The 26631-nt window shown below is 39.7% G+C and overlaps 1 protein-coding gene across 3 annotated transcripts; it reads left to right on the forward strand.

Moving 5' to 3' along the window:
- Positions 1-419: 419 nt before the first annotated feature.
- On the forward strand, positions 420-24089 carry PRDM4 (PR/SET domain 4). 3 transcript variants are annotated; one of them, XM_045506987.2, is made up of 12 exons: positions 420-476; positions 944-1211; positions 4378-4511; positions 6144-6329; positions 10425-11219; positions 14806-14955; positions 15942-16060; positions 17020-17105; positions 17732-17859; positions 18510-18824; positions 19933-20101; positions 22374-24089. In XM_045506987.2, exons 2-12 carry the CDS (start codon positions 1201-1203, stop codon positions 22684-22686), a joined length of 2406 nt encoding a protein of 801 aa, XP_045362943.2. In that variant the 5' UTR covers positions 420-476; positions 944-1200; the 3' UTR covers positions 22687-24089. The 3 variants fall into 3 exon arrangements, with proteins under 3 accessions (XP_045362943.2, XP_045362941.2, XP_074231212.1); XM_045506985.2 differs by having other exon boundaries at positions 453-584; XM_074375111.1 differs by lacking the exon at positions 420-476 and adding an exon at positions 566-753.
- The last annotated feature ends 2542 nt before the right edge of the window (positions 24090-26631 follow it).

The following is a 26631-nucleotide window of genomic DNA, read 5'->3' on the forward strand; positions in this document are numbered from 1 at the left end:
TGCCTGGCATGCAGTAGGGAACGAAGGGCAAAGAGAGAAGCGAAAAGAAATTTGTTCAAGTCCCAAACACCACCCTTTATGACTTCAAGCTGGGAAGCTGAGCAACCTTCAGGTGTAACATATGATGACAAATACTTGGTATACAATCCTAATTCCTCCTGGGCAACACCCCCAACATTTCTGGGTTAAGTCCCGTATTTCTAATCTTGCGGGCTTGCGTAGAACCACGCTTTCCTAATAGGAGAATGCCCTGAAGATTGAAACCCGAAGTCTGGGAGACTTATTGGACTCAGAACCCACTCCCAGCGTGCACGTCAGCCCTGGTTGCTTAGCAACGGGGTCGATCGTTCGGCGCTCCACTCGGCTCGGCCGGACTGAGACGCGGCCCCTCTCGCGGCCCCGCCCCATCCGGCCCGGTTATCCGCGATGCGCACGCGTGGAAGGTGGAGCGCTGCGGAGGGGCCAGTCAGTCGCAAGTCAGTCGCAGGCGCCGCTTGCGGGCCGTGGTGGGGAGGGGCGCACGCACGAGGGGCGGAGCGGCGGGCGCCAAGAGTGGCTCAGGAGCCGGAAACGCGCTTTAGAGGGTGCGGCCGGGAGGAGAGTGCGGGCTGGGCCCGGCCCGGCGGGAAACGTTAGGCGAGCGGCCCTCGCGGCGCGGGGGTCGTGCGGGCGGGGAGGGCCCCTAGGCGAGTTTTTCCCGGATGAGGAAAAAAGCGGTGGGGCAGGCGCGTGCGCTCCCCGCGCGGCCGGCAGGTGGGCTGTGCGCAGGCCGGGCCGGGCCGGGCTGGGCGGGGTGAGGGCGGCGTGCGGGCCCCATGCCCGCGGGCGGGCGACTTAGTCGCCCTTGGGAGGTGGTGTTCGCAGGCCTGGGCTCGCCGGCGGCGAAGGGACGGGGGCTGCATCCTCCCCGAATTTTGGTAACCGCCCTTTTCCTCCCCCTCAGGTTGGGTAGCCCCCCCTCCCGAAGCTTCTGGAGGAAAGGCCCCGGGTGTTCCCCGGCATGCCCCATCTCGCGGCAGGGTGCGCGGCTGCCGACCCTCGGGAGAAGTTTGGTGGCCCTGGACGGCCCCGGGGACTAGTGGCCGCGCTTGTGCAGCGGTTGTAAGCAAGATGCGGTAGCACGTGACGCTGGAACGCAAATCCTGATGCCGGTTCCCCGCCACCCGTGTGCGCTTTTCTCTGACACTTGGCCCCCAGCAGATGCATCACAGGTAAGAAGGTTGTGGGGCTCAGCGGTCGTGATATCTTTAGAAAATATCTGGCAAGTGGGACTTTAGAGTGCCTTTGCTTTTGGTGCCATTGGGCAGGCTACAGGTGCGATTTGTAAATGGATTTGTGTCCCAGAGGGAACGAGAAATCCAGAAGCTAGTGCTGAGTTGAATATATTCTCATTAAACCTGATTAGCTCCACATGTGTCTAGTTCAAATCGCTGTACTGTGATTGTTGGTTCGTTGATATATTTACCATTACTTTTGAATTATTTGCGCGTTTAATAACATTTTTATCTGGATTTTGAAGTGTATTTTTAGGTCATCACCATGCTTCGCTTTGAATTTTGCTGGTTACCGTCTGGCTTGGCTAGTAATGTAGAGAAGGAGGTTCTTAATTTGTAGGCTTCGTGTTAATGCTTAAAGTACTTTGCGGTACCATGTCAGTACAGAAGTGTGAAGGGACCTTTCATAGGGTGTATTTTGAGGATAAGGAAGATAAAAACTTCCATTCAAATTGCTGAAACTGTCCATTTTACTTGCAAAGTGGCTGCGTTTCCATTAGCTTCGTATATGTCATTCTAAGAAAAAGTATAAAGGTCAGCAGCAGGCAAATCGTTTACGCAGAGACCATGTAAACTAGAGAAATGTGAGGGGAATGGTTCTACAATGAATGCGTGGAGAAGAGAGAGCTTAGTATCTTATTCTGGCCCTTCTCCCAAGACTGCTTCCTGCAATCTCAGAAGAGCAGCTGGAATGGAATTGCACTTTCGAATGGGAGAGTCTTAAGAGGATCATACTGTGAATTCCCTTCATCTGCTTTCTTTCTGTGGGATACTAGTTACCTTTGGTTTATGGCTGCTGAGGGCATCACATTTTAGTGACTCACAACAAAGCAGAAATCTGCTGAGCCTCTCACATTAATCTCTGGTTTAAACTGGTTTGAGAAGGCCTAGGAGTCAACCTAGAAACACCATTTTGATTTTTATGTTGAGACTAGGTGCACAGATTAATACTCAGGACTCTTCAGCATGGTATTTGAAGCTGCAAACGTAATTGTACTTAAAAATTATTGTAACCAGTTTTTTTGTAGGTCAGTACTACTCTAGTGATTGTAAAGTTTTAGTTATCTTTGTATCTAAAAAAAAGTTACAGGAAAAGCTGTTTTAAACCAAATCAAACCCAGAAACTTTCAAAATTAAGATAGCTATGGTTTCTTTTGGTTATAAGGATTTTTGCATTCTTTTATAACATAATTAGTGTTGTTATGCTGTCCTTCATAAGATGTACTTTATTTCCCATGTGCTTCTTGTTGTCTTTCTAGTAAGGATGTGTTTGCATTGCTCCATCCAAATAAATATTTCAGAGTACCTACTCTGTACAAGGTACTGTCCTCAATTGGCTTTGAACACTTTTAATGCCTGGGAGCTTGGTTTTATGAGCTACCTTGCCCAGGGTAAGGTTGAAGCCTATGGATATAGAATAATGCAGGAATAGGTTTGTGTGGGACTTTAAACCTGGCCCACAATATAAATACACAGACCCTAAAGTGTTGGAACTAGAAAAGGCAAAATGGTTCTTTTATTGTCTTTTTCTAATCATAGTTAAGGGCTTGGGTTTCTTAAATTGGGCACACTTGGATTTAAATCCCAATTCTGCCAATTTACTAGTTTCTTAAATTAGGCACACCTGGATTTAAACACCAATTCTGTGATTTACTAGTTTCTTAAATTAGGCATACCTGGATTTAAATCCCAACTCTGTCCCTTACTAGTTATGTAATTTGGGGTTAAGTACTTAGATGAGTCTGTTTCCTCATCTCTAAAGTGGGATGAAGAATAATACCTCCTCACAGTAGTTATAAGGATTAGGTGAGATAATTACATGTAATCATTAGGCCCAGTGCCTAATACATATAGTAAGGAAGTATTAATTGTTACTATTATTTTTGTGTTGATTGATAGCCGATATTTCCATTTTTCAGACTAAAAACCTGTTAAGTTTTGCTTTCCCTGCTAGGGCAGTGTAGACCCATTTGATTTCCTTTCCTGTACTTCACCCCTCCCATGTACATAGGTACACAGAAGAACTTGCATCACTCTGATACTTGCCATAGGATTGGAGGTCATTAGTGACCTCCTTTCGATACCTATTGGCTAGCCTCTTGAAATTCTGTTTATAATATGGCAGTCTCTAAATTCTGACATAGCAACTAATACTTATTGATAGCAACCCCCAATAGTGTCTTGTTCAGATCAGTGTTACTCTTATTTTAACAAGGTTGTCAATGGCACTACAAGATGGACTGCATAGAAAAGGCAATTCTCAGATTCTTCAGCCTGCCAAAAATGGCAAAATGATTAAGAAAAAAAAAAGGGGTGTATTGAAAAACTTTTGCCAGTATTTTGCAGCATGATCTGTGTTCCTCCATTTAATTGCTGTGTGATTTGGGGCATATGGCAAGCCCCCTTTGAGCCTTAATTTCCTTGGTTACCTTATTTTGAAGAATTGGTGAGAGAATATGAGATAATTTTTTAAATAAAACATCTAGGAAAGCTTACATAATGAACCTTGATTTATGGAGGATGGTATTAAGATTATTGATTAAATATTAAGATACCTGTGCAGAATTTTAATAAAATGCTGGTCCGTGGAGAAAATATAGTACTTCTGTCACAGCACTGATAATCTAAATCAGGCCCAGTATCACTTTAACTCCTGGTATAAAAAGAATTAGTAAAAGTTCTTTGAGTAAGTTAAAGCAAACTGTAAAAGTCCTGGTTTGAAGTAATAAGCCAGTTGTAGAAAATAAATATTGTGAAGAAAAAACTTAGATGAATTAAAAAAAACAAACAAAAAAACAACAACCTGATTGCCAAAGTGTTCAAAGGATTGCAGGTTTTGCTTTAGATAGTGTGCTTAGGGTTTGGAGCAAGCCAGACCTGAGTTAAATCCTGTTTCTGCTATATGACATCCGAGGTAACATCTCTGAATCCCAGTTTCCTTATCAGTAGAAAGAATATGACCTGGCTATCAGAGAGCTGTGGGCATAAAAATGAAGTAGTAATTGGTCGAGGCACATTTCCCCACCCTTATTGTTTCATGTTCTTCAGTCCCTTTAACAGTCACTAAGTTTTTGCATAACTAATTGTGTCTGCTCTTTCTTAGGATGAATGAAATGAACCTGAGCCCAGTGGGGATGGAGCAGCTGACTTCATCCTCTGTTAGCAATGCCCTGCCAGTCTCAGGGAGTCACCTTGGGTTGGCTGCCTCACCCACTCATAATGCCATCCCTGCCCCAGGTGAGTGGTAAGGGAGAGCGACTGAATTTCAACACTCAGTTGTAATAACAACTCTAAATGGAGCCTAGAGGGGGTCTAGAGCCCCTTTAAGAGTGGAAGGGAGAAGCCAAGCAGGTCTAAATGGTGGTTCCATATGTGGAAGCAGAATGGAAGAAACCATTTTTGTACAGTACTGGAGCTGTAGTGGATAGGAGTGGCCTTTCTTTTTGATGGTCCTCTCCTTGGATTAATGGTCTTTCGTCTAGTGCTGAAGTTGACTTGGCATTTTATCTAGGATTACCTTTGCATCTGGTTCATTCCCTTGGCACTCTGTCCCGGAGTTAATAGAAGAGAATCAAAGTTACTCTAATAGCTGTTCCTAGAAAACATGAGGAATTGAGCTTTATTTCCTATCACATCTGAAACTGGCAACAATTGCAAATTCACCAGGCCTAGAATTATGGTTAAAGAGGAGATTTCAGAGATGGAGCTCCTGCATGGAGCTCCCCATGAGCCTCTAGTCGGAAAGAATAAGAGTGCAAAAGAGGCAGCTTGCTTCTCCCCATCACTGTGCATTTAAAACCTTCTTATCTGCCTAGTTTAATTTCTTCTTTTTACTGAAACAGAAAAGAAACAAGCTATTGAGTCTCACAATGGTAAGCTAGTGATTCTAAAGGTCTCTGACGTTGTAATGGACTTTGTTTATCACAATAAAAATGTTTAAGAGTATTTTAAATCAGCAAGTTGTTTAAATAGTTCTCTATAGAGAATTACCTGCTTAATTACTAAAATGCAGCAGTAAAATAAGATTCATCTAAACTAGGGTCTCTTCACATGCCTTTTATTGTCCACAAAAGATATTAATCAGATGAGTTAAGAATAAATTTTTTTTTAATCTCTTAGTCATTCCATTTAATGGACACTCTTATTAAGGAGAAGAAACCTGGTAAAAAAAGTATTGCAGCTGGCAAAGATAATGCGAATCAGTACTGCCCAAGTTGATGAGTGTTCATTGTGATACTTAGGCACAGTTAGAGTCATTTTAACACTTTGCAGATAGATATAATCCAAGGTAGATACAAAGCTCAAGTTTTTTAAAAACATGAAGTACAGCATATATACAAAAGGCTGTATGAAAATATGTATGTGCAGTTTTGCATCTAACTGTAAATTATTTTCTAGGTAGAAGCATATCTTTAAATTTTTTATAAGTGAAGTATTCTCACCATGTAAAATAGAGAATACAGTAAAATAAAAAATACATTAAAAAATTTTTTGTACTGTCACTACTCAGAGACCACTCTCAATGTTGATATATTTCTTTGAACTTTGGTATGTTTCTTCTTATTTTTATCTATAAATGATTTGTCTTCTTAAATTGTATTTAAACTAAGTTTTTAATTATAATTAAATGTTTTAAGAGCAGTACAGACAACTGGATGATCAAGTTGGCATTTTAAAACTAACCTAAGAACTAAATATAGACCTGTTTGTGGATGTCTGCACAATACTGCCTATCTGGGAATGTAAAGGGCTACTAGGTGAGAATTTTGCTCATTGCAGAAACCTTCCTAGGAATTTAACCAGTGATTATAAAGAGAATTTTTAAGTACTTGCTTTCTTTTAATTGAGAAGAAAACTTTTTTTCCTTAGGCCTGCCAGTGGCAATTCCAAACCTGGGTCCCTCCCTGAGCTCTCTGCCTTCTGCTTTGTCTCTGATGCTCCCAATGGGTATTGGGGATCGAGGGGTGATGTGTGGGTTACCTGAGAGAAACTATGCCCTACCTCCACCACCTTACCCCCACCTTGAGAGCAGTTACTTCAGAACCATTCTACCTGGTAAGTGTTAATGGTTATTTGGGAAGTCAGAAGAAAGAATACAGCTAGCTCTTCCTCAAATTTTTTTTTTAAATTGAGTTATAGTCAGTTTACAATGTTGTGTCAATTTCTAGTGTAGAGCACAATTTTTCAGTTATACTTGAATATAAATATATTCACTGTTGCATTCTTTTTCACTGTGAGCTACCACAAGATCTTGTATATATTTCCCTGTGCTATACGTTATAATCTTGTTTATCTATTCTATGTAAGCCTGTCAGTATCTACAAATTTCGAACTCCCAGTCTGTCCCTTCCCACCCCCCTCCCCCCTGGCAACCACAAGTTTGTATTCTGTGTCTGTGAGTCTGTTTCTCATTTGTATTTATGTTCATTTGTCTTTTTCTTTCTTTCTTTTCTTTTTTTTTTTTTTTAGATTCCATGTATCAGCAATCTCATATGGTGTTTTCTTTCTTTTTCTGGCTTACTTCACTTAGAATGACATTCTCCAGGAGCATCCATGTTGCTCCAAATGGCGTTATGTTGTCATTTTTTGTGGCTGAATAGTATACCATTGTATAAATATACATTTTCTTTATTCAGTCAGCTGTTGATGGACATTTAGGCTGTTTCCATGTCTTGGCTGTTGTAAATAGTGCTGCTTCGAACATTGGGGTGCAGGTGTCTTTTTGAAGTAGGGTTCCTTCTGGATATATGCCCAGGAGCGGGATTCCTGGGTCATATGGTAAGTCTATTCCTAGTCTTTTGAGGAATCTCCATGCTATTTTCCACAGTGGCTGCACCAAACTGCATTCCCACCAGCAGTGTAGGAGGGTCATTTGTAGATTTTTGAATGATGTCCATTCTGACTGGTGTGAGGTGATACCTCATTGTAGTTTTGATTTGCATTTCTCTGATAATTAGTAATATTGAGCATTTTTTCATGTGCCTATTGGTCATTTGTATTTCTTCCTTGGAGAATTGCTTGTTTAGGTCTTCTACCCATTTTTGGATTGGGTTTGTTTTTTTCTTATTAAGTCATATGAGCTGCTTATATATTCTGGAGATCAAACCTTTGTCAGTTTCATCTTTTGCAAAAATTTTCTCCCATTCCGTAGTTTGTTGTTTTGTTTTGCTTATGGTTTCCTTTGCTGTGCAGAAGCTTGTAAGTTTCATTAGGTCCCATTTGTTTATTCTTGCTTTTATTTCTATCGCTTGGGCATACTACCCTAGGAGAACATTTTTGAGATGTACGTGAGATGTTTTGCCTATGTTTTCTTCTAGGAGGTTTATTGTATCTTATCTTAAGTTTAAGTCTTTGAGTTTATTTTTGTGTATGGTGTAAGGGAGTGTTTTAGCTTCATTGTTCTACATGCTGCTGTCCAGTTTTCTGAAGAGACCATTTACTGAAGAGACTGTCTTTTTTCCATTGCATGTTCTTGCCTCCTTTGTGGAAGATTAGTTGACCAAAAGTTTGTGGGTTCATTTCTGGGCTCTCTATTCTGTTCCATTGGTCCATATGTCTGTTTTTGTACCGATACCATGCTGTCTTTTTTTATGGTATTTTTCTATCTTTTTTTCTTTTTATTTTTTTTATTGAGTTATAGTCATTTTACAATGTTGTGTCAAATTCCAGTGTAGAGCACAGTGTAATGCTTTGGCAATTCTAGGTCTTTTGTGGTTCCACATAAAGATTTGTTCTAGTTCTGTGTAATGTGTCTTGTGTAATTTGATAGGAATTACATGAAATCTGTAGATTGCCTTGGGCAGTGTGACCGTTTTAACAATATTGATTCTTCCAATCCAGAAGTATGGGATATCTTTCCATTTTTTTAGTCTTCTTTAATTTCCTTTATCAATGGTTTATAGTTTTCCATGTATAAGTGTTTCACCCCCTTGGTTAGATTTATTCCTAGGTATTTTATTACTTTGGGTGCTACTTTAAAGGGGATTGTTTCTTAACTTTTTTTTCCTGTTGATTCATCGTTAGTGTAAAGAAATGCAACTGATTTTTGAATAGTCATCTTGTAACCTGCTACCTTGCTGAATTCTTCGATTAGTTCTAGTAGGTTTTGTGTGGACCTTTTAGGGTTTTCTATATATAGTATCATGTCTTCTGCATGTAGTGACACTTTTACCTCTTCTTTTCCAATTTGGATCCCTTTTATTTCTCTCTCTTGCCTGACTGCTGTGGCTAGGACTTCCAAGACTATGTTGAATAGGAGTGGTGATAGTGGGCAGCCTTGTCTTGTCCCAGGTTTTAGTGGGAAGCTTTTGAGTTTTTCAGCGTTGAGTACTATGCTGGCTGTAGGTTTGTCATGTATAGCTTTTATTATGTTGAGATATGTTCCTTGTATACCCACTTTGGTAGGAGTTTTTATCATAAATGGGTGTTGAATTTTATCAAATGCTTTTTTTCATCGATTGAGATGATCACGTGGTTTTTGTCCTTTCTCTTGTTGATGTGATGTATTACACTGATAGATTTGCGTATGTTGAACCACCCTTGTGTCCCTGGGATGAACCCCACTTGATCATGATGTATAATCTTTTTTATGTGCTGTTGGATTCGATTTTTTGATGTTTTGGTGAGGATTTTTGCATCTATGTTCATCAGTGATACTGGTCTGTAATTCTCTTTTTTGGTAGTGTCTTTGCCTGGTTTTGGTATTAATCTCAGTTCTTAAAAGATTTGAGTAACACTTTTTCTGTTTGTCACTATTACATATTGATCTATGTGGGAAAAAATTTTTCTTTGTGTTTGTGTATCTGTCCTCTTAGAACATATATAGATAACCTATTATTGATACAGCAGTTTGACTAAGCTTAATTTCTTAATGGCACATAAACAGTTTTAATCTTTTCTCTTCTAGTGCCTCCTTGGTTCAGTTTTTATAATTTTGCATTTGTGATTCCTACCAACTACATGTCCTGCTACAGTGTCATTGTTTATTATAAATTAAAGTTTATTAAATTTTGACTGTTCTAAAAATATTATATACTCACTTCAGAAAATTTAGCAAAAAAGAAGGGAGGGCAGTCTCTCATAGTCTCTCCATCCATCTTTTTGGTATCCTTCCTGTCTTTTATTTTTGTGTATGTTTTGTTTTGTTTTTTTTAATGGAGATACCGGGGATTGAACCGAGGACCTCGTGCATGCTGAGCATGCACTCTACCACTGAGCTATATCCCCATTTTTGTGTATAGGTTTTTACTGTTTTTCATAATTATTACTATATTACTTTCTATTCAATTGTGTATCCTTACTTTTTTCACTTAATGTTTTTGTTTTTACATAGTTTTTTTCTCCAACTGTTACATGGTTTTCATAATTACCCTTTTTCATGATGTATTATATTCTGTTGAATGGATATTCCATGGTTTATTATATCAACCTTTATTGTTGGTTAGTTTTTTCCAGTTTTTTAAATTACTGTTATATAAATGTTCTGTGTATAATATTTACAAAATACATTTAGAGAAGATTACTGTAAGTGGCATTTCTTGTGCAAGAAGGTATGAACATTTTTGAGGTTATTATGCTATATACTTTACAAAGAGGTTTTAGAAATTTATACTTCTGCTGGCAGTGCAGCAAGTACCATTTCACCACATCCTCACAGGCATGACTGTTCAAATATTTTTTTCTGTTTTAGTAAAGCAGGTATAATTGTGACTTATTTTGAATAGAGTAATGTTTTATGATAGTTTAATAAGTTAAAACTTAATTAAATTTTATTCTTCACTTGGAAGATTGGCTTTTAAATCATTTTACCTTTTAACTCTTAATAGAGCAAATTTCATCATTTTACGATTCAAGAATTCCAACCATGTGTTTATTAAAGACAGCATGTAAATGGTTTAATTTCTAGTGACTTCAAAGGAATATAGTTAATTTTTTTTATTTCTGAGTTTCACAGGAAAAACTGAATGGTAAATGTATGTTGCTATTTATAAAGTATGTGTATATATATATATGTATGAAACCAAAAAAATAAGTGGGAGATTATTTTAATTTAGTTGTATTTGTAAAGAAAATAGCTTTTAGCATTTGGAATTTTTTATATTTAGCAAAGTACTGAAAAGTCCCTGATATCTTATCTTTTCCTTTTCTCAGGCATTTTATCTTATTTAGCCGACAGACCACCTCCTCAGTATATCCACCCTAACTCTATAAATGTTGATGGTAATACAGCATTATCTATCGCCAATAACGCTTCAGCACTAGATCCCTATCAGTCCAATGGAAATGTTGGTTTAGAACCAGGCATTGTTTCAATAGACTCTCGATCTGTGACAACACATGGTGCCCAAAGTCTTCATCCCAGTGATGGCCATGAGGTGGCCTTGGATACAACAATCACTATGGAGAACGTCTCTAGGGTTACCAGCCCAATCTCTACAGATGGAATGGCAGAAGAGCTTACCATGGATGGTGTTGCAGGAGAGCATACCCAAATTCCAAATGGCTCCAGAAGTCATGAACCTCTGTCTGTGGATTCTGTGAGCAACAACCTTGCAGCAGAAACTGTAGGACATGGTGGAGTGATACCCATTCATGGGAATGGACTGGAGCTCCCTGTGGTCATGGAGACAGACCACATTGCAAGTCGGGTCAACGGGATGTCTGACAGTGCCCTCAGTGACTCCATCCACACCGTGGCCATGAGCACCAACTCTGTAAGCGTGGCACTCTCTACCTCACACAACCTCGCCTCCCTAGAATCTGTTTCCCTCCATGAAGTTGGCCTAAGCCTAGAACCTGTGGCTGTCTCCTCCATCACCCAGGAGGTTGCTATGGGGACAGGTCATGTAGATGTATCTTCAGACAGTCTTTCTTTTGTACCACCTTCACTGCAAATGGAAGACTCCAATTCAAACAAGGAAAATATGGCAACCTTGTTTACAATTTGTGAGTGTGCTTAGCCTTTTTCTTTTGGACATATTGGTAGAAAGGGCCATCATCCCTAACAGAGTTGGTCAAAGTCAGGTGTCAGTTAAGGGAGTATAAAAAGCGACTAGACTTTGAAACTTTTCTTTGCCTTTTTATTGTCCTTTATATTAATGTGGTGCCTTTTCCTCAAGTAAATCAAGTGATGTATAGACATTTTGTGGGTTCTTACAGTATTTTTCCTGAAGTAAGGAAACATAGTCATTTCTATATTTTACAGGTAAGCTTAGCCTAATATACTTAGGATATTTTCCAAAGTTACATAGAGTTAGGAAAGTATGTTTCAGTAAGGTATTCTGTATGACATGCTGTGTGCTTTTTCAACATAAGACAAATTTAGAAGATCATGCATATTTGTTTTATCCCCATGGGAAAATGTAGCTGGATACAAATGATTTTTTTTTTTTTTTGGCTCAGAATGTGTATAAATTGCCATAGTTGAGCACGTAAAAGTTCTCTTTTTATGGGGCAATAATAACAAAAGGCAATATAAAAACAGTTAATTTGTTGGTGTCACTACATGCTTCATTGATGCAGGAAATAAGCACCAGCCTCTGTGCTAGATACAGGGTGAAGAACAGTCTCCAAGAGAGAACACATGCTTTTAAGGAGCTATAGCATGATGGGAGGCTTAGGCAAGTAAACAGGCTATTGCAGTATGGTATGATAAGTGAAAAGATGGGATTAGGTGCGAGGTGCTAAAGGAGCTTGAGGGGCAGCAGCTAACCAAGCCATGCAAGGGGCAGGGAAGACTGACAGGGAAGGGGAGGGCAACATACATGTTAGCACAGACCTGAAGGACAAGAAAGATGTCAGCAGTTGAGTATCAGGAAGGACAGTGTCCGAGACAGGAGTTGGTACCCATGATTTCCTAGAACTGAAAGAATCATGAGTGGTTCGGAATTACTGAAGCACAAAATGAGGATGGAGTGAGGGATCTGTAATGAGAGAAATAGGAGCCAGAACACAGAGGCTCTTGTAAGACCAGTCAAGGGTTTTAAGGAGGGAGGGTTGGGATGGGGAGTTCTGCTGCAATGTGAGCATAACTAGTTTGTTAGAGGCATATGGGTAAAGATCATGCCATAACTTAAGTGAGAGGTGATGGTTGGTTTTCCAGCCCAGAGTAGAGGTAATACAGTTGAAAAAAGTAGAGGATATTTACAGAGAACTCAGTCAAACTCATTGGTTGGGTGAAGTTGGGGGAGGGATGAAGTTCTGGCTCGGTGGATAGTGACCATTCCTTTGGATAAGGAATGGTGGAGGAGGAGTAGATTTTTATTTTTATTTTTTGCAGAATGATGGTGAATCTGGTTTCAGACATGTTGATTTCAGTGTCTAATGATATCTAGAGAGTCTAGTGAGAATTTGAATCTGGGGCTCAGATCTGTCTGGAAATATTTAGGGGTCCTTGGCATTAAGATATTAATCATAGCCATGGAAGTGGGGCAAGAACTTCTAGGAAGTGTGGAATGACAAGAAGGCGAGGGATGTTAAGATACAGTGGCAGAGGAAGAGCTTCTAAAGTAGATTGAACAGGATGGTCATGAAAGCAGGAGGAAGCTTCTGAGGCCACCAAGCAGTGGAGAGACCTTTTGTGTTAACCCTTTAAAGTCTTAGATTTATAATTTTAAAATATTTAAATTTAGGAATGTTATTAATGTAGGCTCATTAATTTAGCAGAAGAGGTGGCTTAAATAAGCCTATTGATCCTTTTTTAATAGGGCAAGTGAAACCTCTTGCTTCTAAGTGTGTTTTTTAAAACATTTAAAAAACGATATATAATTCCCATATACATTTTAAAGTGTACAGTTTAGTGATTTTTAGTATGTTGGCAGGGTTGTGCAACTTAACCACTGTATAATTCCAAAATTTTTATCACCCTACAAAGAAATAGCATTGGTAGTCACTCTTCATGCCTCTCTCGCTACCCCCGCCTACCACTAATTAGGCAACTTCTAATTTACTTTATGGGTTCGCCTACTCTGGACATTTCATGAATGGAATCCTACAATAAGTGGCTTTCTGTGTCTGGCTTCTTTTCCTTTGCATAATGTGGCTCATCCATGTAGCATGTATCAGTGCTTCATTTCTCTTTTTGGATGAATAATATCCCATTGTATAGATATACCATATTTTGTTCATCCATTTATCATTTATGAACTTTCTCTTTCTCCTTTTTGGCTGTTACATTTAATGCTGCTATGAATATTCACATGCAAGTTTTTGTATGAACATATGTTTTTAATTCTCTTGGATATATATCTAGAAGCAGAATTGCTCTGTGTTTAACTTTTTGAGGAATTACCAGACTTTTCCAGAGTGCCTGCATCATTTTACATTCCCAGCATCGATGTAAGAGGGTTCAGTTTTTTTTTTACCTCTTTGCAAACACTTGTTTTCTTTATTGGTTATAGCCACTGTAGTGGGTGTGAAGTGGCATCTCATTGTGGTTTTGATTTGCATTTCCTTCATGACTAATGATGTTGAACGTCTTTATATGTACTTATTGGCCATTTATATATCTTTGAAGGAAACCTGTAGGCATTTTTTGCAGGATGAAGTCTGACTCTCCTTTGAAGGTTTAACATGTTTCTTGTTAAGAGCATCAGAGAATAAGTTCTCATAAAGTATAAGAGATCTCTAATCTGATATTCAGAGAAGTTTTAATCAAGAGGTTCTTGAAGAAGTAGTAGTATTCTGCCTTAGTATGAAAACTTACTGATATTTCATGCTATTTAAGTAGTAATTTCTAATGGATTACTTAGGGAAAAAAGACACCTAGAAGGTCATGGTTCTAAAGTTTATGTACTACAACTATTTTGTGAAAGAATGTGGAAAGTTTGAACACAGTCATTAACTAAATAAGGTTATGAGTACTACTCCTTAATAGAAAGGAAAGTATAAGAGCAAAAGATTTATGAAGGAGGACACTCCTGAGCTTGTAAAAGTGAAGTTACAGTAAGCATAGAGAACAGTATATGTAGGCAGCATCCTTTCTGACAATGCAGAAAGAAAGACCATGCAAACAGTAAGAAATTGTCTGAAGAATCTGTCACCAAAATTGGTTTGACCTTTTTGTTTACAGTGAAGCAGAGAAGAGCAGTGGTGCAGCTGGCTCTGATTCCTTTGTGCTATGTTGTCACCTCTGTTTTGGCTTTACATGACTAACAGCATTTCAACTCAATTTCCTCTTATAGTTTAGTAGAATTGGAATCTTTTGGACTTTGAAACATCACATCTGAAGGTATTACTTATCTTCTTAATGTAAGAAATAATGTATTGTTATTTTTTGATCAGTCTTTCTCTTATGCACTGAGTAGGACACTTGTCCAGTTGGATTAAAAGAAAAATCAACTCTTAAGAGAGATATGTAAGTGTATATATATTTTTGTGTAAGAAAGTGGTTCTGTGATCAGAGTATTTCTATTAGAACCTTTCTTCGTACTGGGTACATTTTAGTAATTCACATTTAAGTAGAAAAGCAGGTGTTCTTTCATTTCACTTGCTTGAACTGACCCCATTTGTGTCTCAAATTTCCCATCCGCAGGGTGCACTCTCTGTGACCGAGCCTATCCTTCAGACTGCCCCGATCATGGACCAGTGACTTTTGTTCCTGACACACCAATAGAGAGCAGAGCGAGACTTTCTCTCCCAAAGCAGCTTGTTCTCCGCCAGTCAATTGTGGGAGCAGAAGTTGGTAAGAACCTTAGAACTGTAAAGCCCCCTGCAGAGTCTCTTCTTCTTTTGTAGGGTATTGTAAAAGTAGATGTTTATAATTTAGTCATTATTTGATTGATCCAAAAGTTAATTTATGGCTGAAGATTTATCCTTTTAGGGAATATTTGTCTTATCCAGTGGTGATAGCAATAAATCAGGTTGAAAACTTTATTGGGAAAGTTCCCCTGTCTTAGAATTGAATAGAGGAGAGAATTCTGAGTCTTTGAAGACTTGACTTTTATTCTCAGCTCTATTATATACTAACAAATATCATGACAAAACACTCATGGAAACTTGGTTTCTTTTATAAAACATGGAAAATTCACCGTTGATGACCTTTTATCACAAAAGATGTTTAGATCAAATGTTTGCAAATTGTCTAATACTCCTTAGGAAAAAGGAGTAAGGAATTTAGACTGCCAAAGTGTGCTTATCCATGTTTGAATTTAACCTGGTGTCTGAATTACTGTGCCATTCTGTGAAAATATGAAACTAGGTTCATTATTCTTTCGGGTGTAGCTTAGGCATGAGTCAATCGAAAACATTAAACAGCTTAGATAATAAAAAGCAACGCATTAAGCACAAACAATTTTAGAAGTTTGATTTATTTTGTAGTAATGTTTTTATACTAAAGTAATGTTCTCTACATTTTTTTATATATTAGCTCCAAAGTAACATACTTGGAGGGACATTGTTTGAGTCCTTATGTATAAAAATGGGTTCAGGAATTTGATACCACTTCTTACTCTGCATATTTCTTCTGAGTCCCCATCTAATCTGTTCATTACTTTTTCCTTATTTACAGGATAGAACCTATAAGACTTACCTACCTCTTAGAAATGCTGGAACATCAGTGGTTCTTAGGTTCATTGAAATAAGATTCTTTGCATGCGTTAAGCTGCTCTTTTCTCTATCTTATTAGTTGCTTAAGTGACTGATTGTGTAGTTGGTGTCCTTCGCTGTTAGGTGTCTGGACTGGGGAAACCATTCCTGTGCGGACGTGCTTTGGGCCTCTCATTGGCCAGCAGAGTCACTCCATGGAAGTAGCAGAATGGACAGATAAGCCAGTGAACCATATCTGGAAGGTCAGTGTTTATGAAACTTCTCTGTGACTTTTGGGTGTTTTTATTATTATGAGGTAATTAAAAGCAATGTAAAAGTCAAAATTAGTCAAGTTCATGTAGTGCCATTCGCCTCTCAGTCATTTCCTTAATATTACATTCTTTCTGTTCTTGGTAGCCAAATTATGATACATAGTAAAACACCAGGTATTGAATATAGAAGGTGAACTGTTTTAGTCTTTTTTTTGTTAGATAACCCAATAATTCTTCATTTTAATTACTTATGGCAGCTGAGGCCATAGATTTTGTTTATATGATAAAAGTCTTATTTTGTAATCAGCTGAAACACTCCTCAAATGTTTAGCTTGGGAAGCAATTCTAGAATTAGAAGCTAAGAGTATTTCTCTGGTTTTCTAATGTGAGGGGCTGGAAACATACAGTTTTGATGTAAACAGCTATTCCTGTAACATGTTTGTGTAGAATCTTAGCCAATAAATTAGGAATGATGCTTACAAAATTGAAGTAAGGGAGATATGGGTCTTGTGATAATTGGAAAGGTAGAGTGCCACTGGCATTGGGGCTTGAATTGTATCCAGAAGAGAACACAGGAGCGCTAGGTGCATTGAGAAATCATGAGAAGAGGTTGTCCTCTGACTTTTATACCCATTCATGTGGTAGATGATGAAGACAAGTAGACTGTTTTTCATGTCTTTTCTAGTCCAGCCAAAATGTGAATAATCAAGAGCAACATGATTCTATCCACTGAGCACTAACTGTAGGTCTCTAACAGTCTTAATTACATTGCTAGAAATACTGGGATGGTGAAATGACAAATATGTGTGAAGACAACCGTGTATTTTCACACTGACTAGGAAAGCTGGTGTCTCCTGCAAAGTAAATGAGACCATTGCTAGACTAAATTTAGTAGCACTTTGGGTCACTGGTCAGTTCATTTGATATGTATGCTTGCCTTTTGTTGGCAGATATACCACAATGGTGTCCTAGAATTCTGCATCATTACAACTGATGAAAATGAATGTAATTGGATGATGTTTGTGCGCAAAGCCAGGTAAGAGTAGACTTGGATGAAAGAAATAGTACCATTCAGATGTTTTTCAATAGGAAGCTCCGTATAAAGTAGGGGAAAGCCAAAGAATCCAAATGACAGTGATATCTGAACCTACGTAAGGCCTAAGGCTTTTCACCTTCTTCACCAGTAGTAGTCGACTTTTGGTGATTATAAATCAAAACATATAAAACCATCCTTTTTTTATAAACAGTTTAATCAATTTACCAATGCAGTAAGGAGTGGTACAGTCACCATTGAATTTGCAAATGGGTACCTTATCTTTATATTGGCTATTAGTCGATCCCTCAGGCTGCTGTGGTGGTTAATTCTTGTTCAGCTTCTGTCTGTCTTTGTCATATTGTTTTAAGACTTCATTTTATTTACTTTTCTTGCTTCCAGTAGCAGACTCCAGTGTTCTGACTATAAAAGGCAATCAATTAATACATTGAAGTAAGAATTCTGTTTCTATACAAGTCACTCCTGTTAGGTAGTATAGGGAATTAGAGAAATGACCGAGAGAAGTAGTTACATCTAAGTTTTCATACAGGATTTTGCTATAGGGATATGATGTATTAAGTGTGTATTTCAAAACTAATATGCTTGATCTGTTAAATGTGATAACTTAGGAATCGGGAAGAACAGAATTTGGTGGCTTATCCCCATGATGGAAAAATCTATTTCTGCACCTCACAGGATATCCCTCCTGAAAATGAACTGCTTTTTTATTACAGCCGGGATTATGCTCAGCAGATTGGTAAGTTTATGTATAAAGACATGTTTGTCATTAATCTAGCATAGTAAAAACGCCACAGACCAGGAATAAAGTTTTGGTAATTGATTTACACGTCAACTGAAGCAAATTGTATACCTTTGTGTATATAAAAGCAGGATATTCTCCCTACGTTAAAATGTTAAAATCTGTAAGGTTCTTCACAAGCTAAATGTTACTGACCAAGCAGTATTTATATGAAATGAACTTTTGTGTTAGGACTTTGATTTGGGGAACTTCAAGTTCCTGAGTTCCTTTTTGAGCCAGTATCATTGGAATTTAAGTTCATAAAGGAAGCAGAGCTCTTGAACTGATTTAACCTTGGTAGGCTTTTTCTTTGTACTGTGTCATGATGACAAGTGATGTTTCAGAGTGTGTGTGTGTACTACAGAATCTAAAGTTTTTTTCCCTAGGAAAGAAGCCTTATAATCCAGAGTTTGCCAGGTGCTTCCTTTGTGTCTAGCACACTATTTGAGATGCTGGAACTAGAGCATTGAACTGGATGTTTTAATTTTACAGGTAGTGGGGCAAGCTGGCAATTTTGGTAAAAGGGAGAATTGTAAGCAACAGTTATTAGTATCAACATATGTTAAATTTTAAGTACCAGGAGACATTGAGTAATTTTTTTTTTTAAGGTGTTCCCGAACACCCAGATGTGCACCTCTGTAACTGTGGCAAGGAGTGCAATTCCTATACAGAGTTCAAAGCTCACCTGACCAGCCACATCCATAACCATCTTCCTAGCCAGGGCCACAGCAGCAGCCATGGGCCAAGCCACAGCAAAGAAAGGAAGTGGAAGTGCTCCATGTGCCCCCAAGCTTTTATCTCCCCTTCCAAACTTCATGTCCACTTTATGGGTCACATGGGTATGAAGCCCCACAAGTGTGATTTCTGTAGCAAGGCTTTTAGTGATCCCAGCAACCTGCGTACTCACCTCAAGATACACACAGGTAAGTTATGTTGGACCATGAAAACGGAATTTTGCAAAATTAGAAATTGCCGTAGTAAGACTTGCCTTGCAGGTAGGGTTGAGATAAGATGTTAGAGAATGAATCCAGCTTGCTGTCAGCAAGACTTCATTGGGTAGGATGACTGCACTTCGTCAGAGTATTACTTCCAGTGATTAAGATGCTCCCCTTTCCAGATGCTCCCACCAAAGCTTGAAGGTGACTGGGAAAATGCAGTTAGTGATCAAGAAGTTGATGCATGTGTTTGGACTTAAAGGGGATTCTATAGAAACAGCTGAGCCTCCCATTACAGCTCACCCCTGGTCACCAGCCAGAGCCAGTTTCTCTCCTTTGAATATTGCCCAGTGAACACTGCCCAGATTTGTTTGTTGAGTGTCTGTTCTAAATTCCATGCCAACCAACCCCTTCCTCTCAGCACTTATTTATTTTTTCATATATACTGCAAAATAACTGTTCTTAATTTAGTTTTCTTGTCTGGGTCATTTGTTCTCCAAATCTTTAAAAGTAAAACTCTTCCTCATCCTTTTACATTAAGACAGTAGGCTCAACAGACTGGCCTATAAAGCTTAAAATTCTGACTCGCTTGTAAGAAAAGGTTTGCTAACCCCTGACTTAGAGTAATCTTATTTCTGCATTCTTAAAAGGATTTTTTTCATCCATGGTTTAGAGATCATATAGTATGTTTTAAAAAAGAAAACTATAAAATGTAGATGGTAAAAATATGTTTGCCTGTAGACAAGTATTAGAATTCATGAGGTTTTAAAAATAATAATTGAATTAATTTGGGCACTGGGGTTATAAGTGGTTATTTTTCCTGATTTTGTATGTCAGCTATAAACATTAAAAAAAAATGTGCATGTGTAGCTAAGCAATCCTAGGAGCTGAGATGTGTTCGTTTCACTAGTTTTAGTTGCAGAATCTAAATTCAGGGTCTCTGAGTGTTTCTGTGGTAGACAGTCCTAGAAAGTGAAGTTACGGTTACCAGTCAGGCCTATTTCATTCCTGCCTCTGCCACATACCACACAATGTGCCTCTTTTGAGGATGCTAGTGGTGCTTTTACTCAGTGTGATAATTTGGGATAATGTGCAGGTCAGAAGAACTACAGGTGTACTTTGTGTGACAAGTCTTTCACCCAGAAGGCTCACCTGGAGTCCCACATGGTTATCCACACGGGTGAGAAGAATCTCAAGTGTGATTACTGTGACAAGCTGTTCATGCGGAGGCAGGACCTCAAGCAGCACGTGCTCATCCACACACAGTAAGTTACCACAGCCCAGACACTCGGGCAGTGAACAAGGGCCTAGTGCTGGCTCCTCGTCTGTCTTCTGCCTTGGCGCCCATTAGTTGCCTCCTGTGGGCCGCATAGCCAAGCAAAGTTCAGGAAACTAAGGTTTTGGTTTATCCTGAAACATTTTACTTGTTTGTTTTGTTTTCCTTATTTTTTACTTCTACGCTCTATATTTACTTTTTTTCATATTTTCAAAACGTAATTTCATTAATTAAGCAAATTGTTTTTAAGTATGTCCTTGATGCCCAGCATTGTGCTAAGTGGTGAAGATACAGAGATTTGAAGACATTCCTTGTCTTTAAAGAGCTCTGAGACCAGACAGAACAGTAAATAATCACCATACTGTGTCGCAGCTGTTAGAGTAAGCACCGGATCGTGAAAGACCATAGAAGAGGGTCATCTAAGCCAGCCTGCAGGTGTCCTGGGAAAGCTTCCTGGTAGTTTGAGCTAAGTGTTGAAGAAGATAAACTCGAATTATTCAGGCAGACAAAGAAGGGTAAAGGATAGAAATAGTATTCTAGACGTGGAAATGGTGTATTTAGAATCATAGATGCGCTAACTGTAAAGAACCTTTTTGCATCATGTGCATGTGAGAGAGTGATGGAGAGAGAGGCAGCAGCCACATCATGAAGAGCCTTTTATCCAGCTAAGGAAATTAAATTTCATTCTGGAAATAATGGAGAGCCACCGAATCATTTTTCCTCCCTGTGTACCAGGAGCTGTTCTGTGCCTTGCATGTGTGTGCACATGTCTTATTTTAATTATGGCATAAAACACAAAATGTACTATCTTAACCATTTTAAAGTGTATATTTCAGTAATGTTAAGTATAGTCGCGTTGTACAAGCAATGAAGAAGGATTTTAAGGGAGAGACTGTCATGGTGAAATGTCCACCTTATAAAGATTACTCTGGCAGCAGGACAGAGTGATTGAAGGGAGACCTGTTGGGAATTTATTGTGTGAATCCACGTGTAATTAATTGCCCAGCCTGTGTTAGTCACAGTAACAGTCGAGAGAAGAGAACAGATATTGTGGTACTGAGCTTTCAGCAAGTGTTAGAAGAGGGAGAAAACATTAGCTTGTATTCTTATTTAGAAATCCATCAACAATGGAAACTTTATATTCTTATTGTGGGTTTTAGATAAATACTTGGCTTTCATATCGGCTCTTTTATCTGATTCGTAATCATAGTGCAACCAGACCCTCCCTAAAATATCCAGGGAGTCTGGATCTTTATTCCTGACTCCTGTCTGAAATAGGACTCCATCACTCTTACTTGGCTTTTTTTTTCTTTTTTTCATAGTACTTATTACCTCCTGATATCATGTTATATATTCTTAATTTGTTTATGGTATAACTCCTCCACTAGAAGGTAAGCTCCACGAGGTCAGGCAATGAGTTTTCCACGTCCTGTAGCTCCACAGAATTCTTCTGAGCCCTCTCCTGCTGGGAGTAGGTGGTAGAAATGCTAAGGAGGCCAGGCACCCTCCCACTCCGTCAAGAGTTTTAACCCCCCTTGATCTGGTTCACATATTGAACTTTTATTAAGACATGGGGTTCAGCTGCTCAAAAAAGGAGTTGAAAAATTTCTGCTCTCTATGATTTCTGAGTTTCTTTTCAGCTCTAAAATGTCTAGGCCCGGGTTACTCAAACTTTGACACTGTTGACATTTTGAGCCAGATAATTTTTTGTTGTAGCAGCTGCCATTGACACCAGAGTGTGATACTGTTACGTATTGGCCAGTTGGCAAACGTTTTCAAATTTTGAGTCTTCAGTTGTTGATGAGAATCTGGGGCAAGAGGAACTCTCAGTTGGCTGTTGATGGATGTGTATATTGATACAACCACCATATGGGGAAACAGTTTAGCCATTATCCAGTGAGATTGAAGATGTGCATGTCCTTTGATGGAGCTGTGCTGCTCCTGAGTAGATGCCCTAGAGGAACTGATGCATGTGCAAACCCACACACCAGCATAGAAACATGATATTGAGTGAAGGAAGCAAAACACAAGAGATACATACAGCGTGATCCCATTTACGTAGAATTCCCAAACAGGCTAAATCAGTTTGTGCTGTTTAAACTATGTGTATGTTTTATGACTCTTCTGTGTATCTCCTGTAAAAAAGTTAGATTCTAAACAGGTAGAGCTTCTCTGAGAGAGGCCTGAAGTTACGAAGAATAAGCGTGTGCCTCAGTTGTCATTTGTAACCCCAAATCAAATGCTTTTCTTGTGTCTCTTAGAGAACGCCAGATCAAGTGTCCCAAGTGTGATAAGCTGTTCTTGAGAACAAATCACTTAAAGAAACATCTCAATTCACATGAAGGAAAACGGGATTATGTCTGTGAAAAATGTACAAAGGCTTATCTAACCAAATATCATCTCACCCGCCACCTGAAGACCTGCAAAGGGCCCACCTCCAGTTCATCAGCACAGGAGGAGGAGGAGGAAGAGGACTCAGAGGAGGAAGAACTAGCAGACTCTGTGGGGACAGAAGACTGTCGGATTAACAGTGCTGTGTATTCAGCAGATGAATCTCTCTCTACACATAAATAGAAGACAAAGCAGCCACCCATTTTGGATGGAAAATGCAAAATGGGAAAAACACATATAACCAGTTAGTTATCCACTACAATGATTTTTATGTAAAATGTTTTCTGTATTTCCTTCCAGCCAACAGTCAAAACAGACTAAATGGAAATGGATAAAGCACTTATGGAAGAGTATCCTAGTGAAAACACTTTAGAAGAGCTTGGGAAGAGAGCATGAGTCCTAATTTTAAGTGCTGTGTGGGGAGAATAGTGTCATCTTTTGAGCTCTGTTCTTTATCTACATGATAATCTGGGTGATACATTTATGCCTGAGTCAGAGCTGCCCTCTGCCCAAACAAATCATACTTACTTTGAATTATTTTGTTTTTCCATTTTCTTCCCAACAGTGATCTGGTAGCACTCTAAACTTGGTTCCTGCCTCACAGTCGTCTTGATTGCTGATTGTGGTTATGGTGTTTTGTTTTATGCAGACTGGTGGCTTAAGCTCATCCTGGAGTGGATTGGAACATAGCAGTGTAAGCTTGTTATTCTGACTATAGCTAATACGTTTAAAGCACCACCTGCCTTAAATCTCTCCTGGCTGCTTGGGAGTTTAGGGTAGATCTTGCTTCCAAAAATTTCAACAGGTGCCTAGAGGGCAGATAAAAAAGGAGCAGTCAGGCCGCAGGCCCTGATGGAGAGAAGAAAAGGAGAGATGTCTGAGCCACTGTCCAAGAAACTAGCTTTGATGGAAGCCAGGGTGAGAGACCTGGTGGTAGTTCCTTAGAGATCTTTGTAGGTTTAGACATGTCTGTCTGTCTCTAGTGAAGCCTGCAGCCCCCAGACAAAGGGGACCGGAGGTGTAGCAAGCCAAGGAATGCCTGCTGGATTGTTTCCTGACAGCAAGCACCTGTGGACTCAGCTGACAAAGTGGTATCTCAGCCATGGAAGGAAGGAGGGAACGATTCTGTCTGGCTTGCCCTCTGAAAAGGATCAAGACACCATTAAAATGTTGCCAACTCAGAATGACAGGTGACACCGGTGCATTTGCAAGGGTAGGCCTTTCCATTTGTCTTTGGTGAAGCATCTCATCGGTTCAGCATGGTGGATGCCAAAGGATTTGGAAGGTGCAGAAGGCTTAATGGTCACCATATGGATGTGCTTTCAGGGTCTCCACTTAATTCGTCTGCCCATCTGATCTTTCTCCGGGTCTCTCGTATATATTGTGCTTTCAGCAAGAAGTAAACACATCTTTAAGTTGACGGTTGATGGAACATGCTCTCTGCTCTTAAGTCACAACCTCTGGGCTGGAGGAGAGAAGACTCTGGTGGAGAGGTTTTGCTGCTAATGTATTTATGGAATGAATGTATTTCATTCAAATCTCTATTCCTCTAGGAAGGATTAAAATAAACTTTTTAAAAAATGAAAGATTCTTCTTACCTTATTTTGTGGGAGGAGAGGAATGTTTTTTAGAGAAAAACCAGGTACAACTTTAGTTTTTCTAAGGTTAGAAGTGGATAAAGTATTTCCTAAGTACTGTAGCTTTGAAATTATATTTTAATGTGCATCTGCCTAATGGTGCTTAGACAGACTGTGCTTCCTGTGTTTCCAGCTCTCATCTGCCCTCTCCCCCCGAAAGGTGGTGCCTTTGCTTTGCCTGCTCCTTGGAGAACTGTGGCAGGTCTGCAGTTAAGGGAGTGGGTGAGGTGTTGGTGGTTAGAGGTGGCTGCCAACGCTGGGTCGTGAAGCCTTCCTCAGGGCAGCTCTGGTGGGACTGAGGCAGCTCTCAGCTCAGCCTTTTGAGGTGGTAAAGGCATTCTAGTAGCAGCCACCCCTGTCCTCAGGAAACCACCAGTGCTAGAACTACAAAGCTCCCTTTCTCCCTGTAACTCGGGGGCTCATGCTGGGCTTAATTTTATTTCCTAGTGCTGGTTGAATGAGATAGTTAAACCTTTTATCAGAAAAACCCAAACAAAACAATAGTGGGATTCTGGGGAACAACTGAAGTGGGACTGTAGCTGCTACTGCTTGCTTACAACTGTGTCTTCCATTTTTTACCTCTTAGACCTGAATGGCACATTCTAAGCCATTCTCAGAAGGTGAGTAAATGAGTAACTACCTCTTTGACCAGATTTCACTGTGAACCTTTTCTGTCTGTCGCAGGTGGCCTCGTCTGTCGCTGAGTGAAGGGTCATACTCAGAGGCAGGATGCTATGCGTGTGGAGCCCTGAGTGTTCTCCAGTCTGGGCTTCGCTGCGTGGTGGTTTGTAAGCTTAGCCAAGTTACGTAGTCTCTCTGCGCCTCTGTTAACTGTAAATAGAGACAAATAAGAATTCCCATTTCATAATATTGTTTGATGTTAATTCACATAAAGGGCTGGCACAGTGCTTAATGTTTAGTAAACAACTTTGGCTAATATTCTTTAGTTTTAGATTAGCCTAGCACAGATTTCTATCCTTAAAAAAAATGGCTATAGATGACCCCAGAAGCCCTAGATTTTAGTTATACAAGTAAAACTGCCATGATTTGAGTTTTCAAGGCCAAAGCATAGAACCTGGTTTGCAGTCTTCTTGTAGATCAGTATGTGCCTGGTGTTTTCTTCCTTAAAAGGCGAGTTGTTAGTGGTCTCGAATGTGTGTGCTAAGCCGAGGTCCTCAGTGTATCAGAGAGCAAAGAACTAGTCTTCAACCTTTTCAGCCTGTTGACCACTTCTTAGTAAACATTCCTTTAACTGTGTCTTGAGGAGCATAAACATTGCCAGAAGCTGTGTAAACTTAACACTATCTGATCACTGGGCTTCATCTTAGTCAAACATTCAAAAATATGTAAGTGACGCCATCTGTTACGGGCAGAATTGTGTTCCTTCAAAACCCATACATTGAATTTCTAACCCCCAGCACCTCTAAAGGTGAGTATATATGGAGATAAGGTCTTCAAAGGAGTGATTAAGTTAAAATGAGGTTCTTAGGACATACCTTAATCCAGTGTGACTGGTGTCCTTTCAGAAGAGAAAGTTTGGACAGACACTGAGGGAAGACATCGGGAAGACACAGGGAGAAGATCGCTGTCTGCAAGCCAAGGAGAGAGGCCCTGGAAGAAACAGCCCTGCTGGCCCCTTAATCTCGGACTTCAGCCTCCAGACTGTGAGAAAATTAATTTCTCTTGTTCCAGCCACTCAATCTGTGGTACTTTGTTGCCCTGAAAACTAAACGCTGTCCAACCGAATATACCATCTTCATGATGATTGCTTATAGAGGAGCAGCTTCCAGAGTAGTGGTTACAGTTTAACCTCAGTTTTACAAACCATGAGCGATATAAATGGCAGTAACAATCGGTGGTGGTGTGTTTTGCCACTGGCAGATGTCTGGGCTACTGAAAGGGATGTGATCAGTCAGCTGTGCTTTTGCGCCTTTGTTTCTCTTGCCTGTACACACTTGACAGTCATGAAGCCCCTAGGCCTGTATAGTCCTCAGACAAGGACTTTCTTTTAAAAACCAGTCATTACGTGCTGGCACAGTTTAAGGCTTTGTAGGGGAACAGAAAAATGGCCAGGGCTTATGCCCTTGCCCTCTGGAAACTCAGAATCTTGCAGCGATCTGGCTGCACAGCTGGATCACCTGAGCAAATGAGAGCAGTCAGGCGCCCTGGTCAGCTACAGGCCTACTGACATGCCTCCTGGGCTCCCGGGTGATCCTGAAGTCGTCCACAGGAGTCATGTTGGGGACCACACAGGATACAGACGCGGATGACTGCAGCGAAGACGACCCAGACCATGGCAAGCGTTACAGGTACAAGTGGTATAAAAATCTAGGAGCAGAAGTGAAAGTGTCACTCTAAGAGAAGGATAGTAAAGAAAAGTGGGTAAGTCAAGCCTGGATCTGTGATGTAGTGAATTAAGCTGGTGCAATACATTGGAGATACAGGGCTGAAAACTTTAGAATGACTAGTTTACCAAGTCAATAGCTGCTTT

The sequence above is a fragment of the Camelus bactrianus genome, chromosome 12 (assembly GCF_048773025.1).
Source record: "Camelus bactrianus isolate YW-2024 breed Bactrian camel chromosome 12, ASM4877302v1, whole genome shotgun sequence".
Taxonomy (NCBI): Eukaryota; Metazoa; Chordata; class Mammalia; order Artiodactyla; family Camelidae; genus Camelus; species Camelus bactrianus.

Excerpts from the sequence above, each read along its gene's own strand:
- PRDM4 (XM_045506987.2), top strand. Across the intron at positions 16,061-17,019 it reads CAGTGAACCATATCTGGAAG|ATATACCACAATGGTGTCCT; the intron begins GTCAGTGTTTAT and ends TTTTGTTGGCAG. Across the intron at positions 17,860-18,509 it reads GGATTATGCTCAGCAGATTG|GTGTTCCCGAACACCCAGAT; the intron begins GTAAGTTTATGT and ends TTTTTTTTTAAG.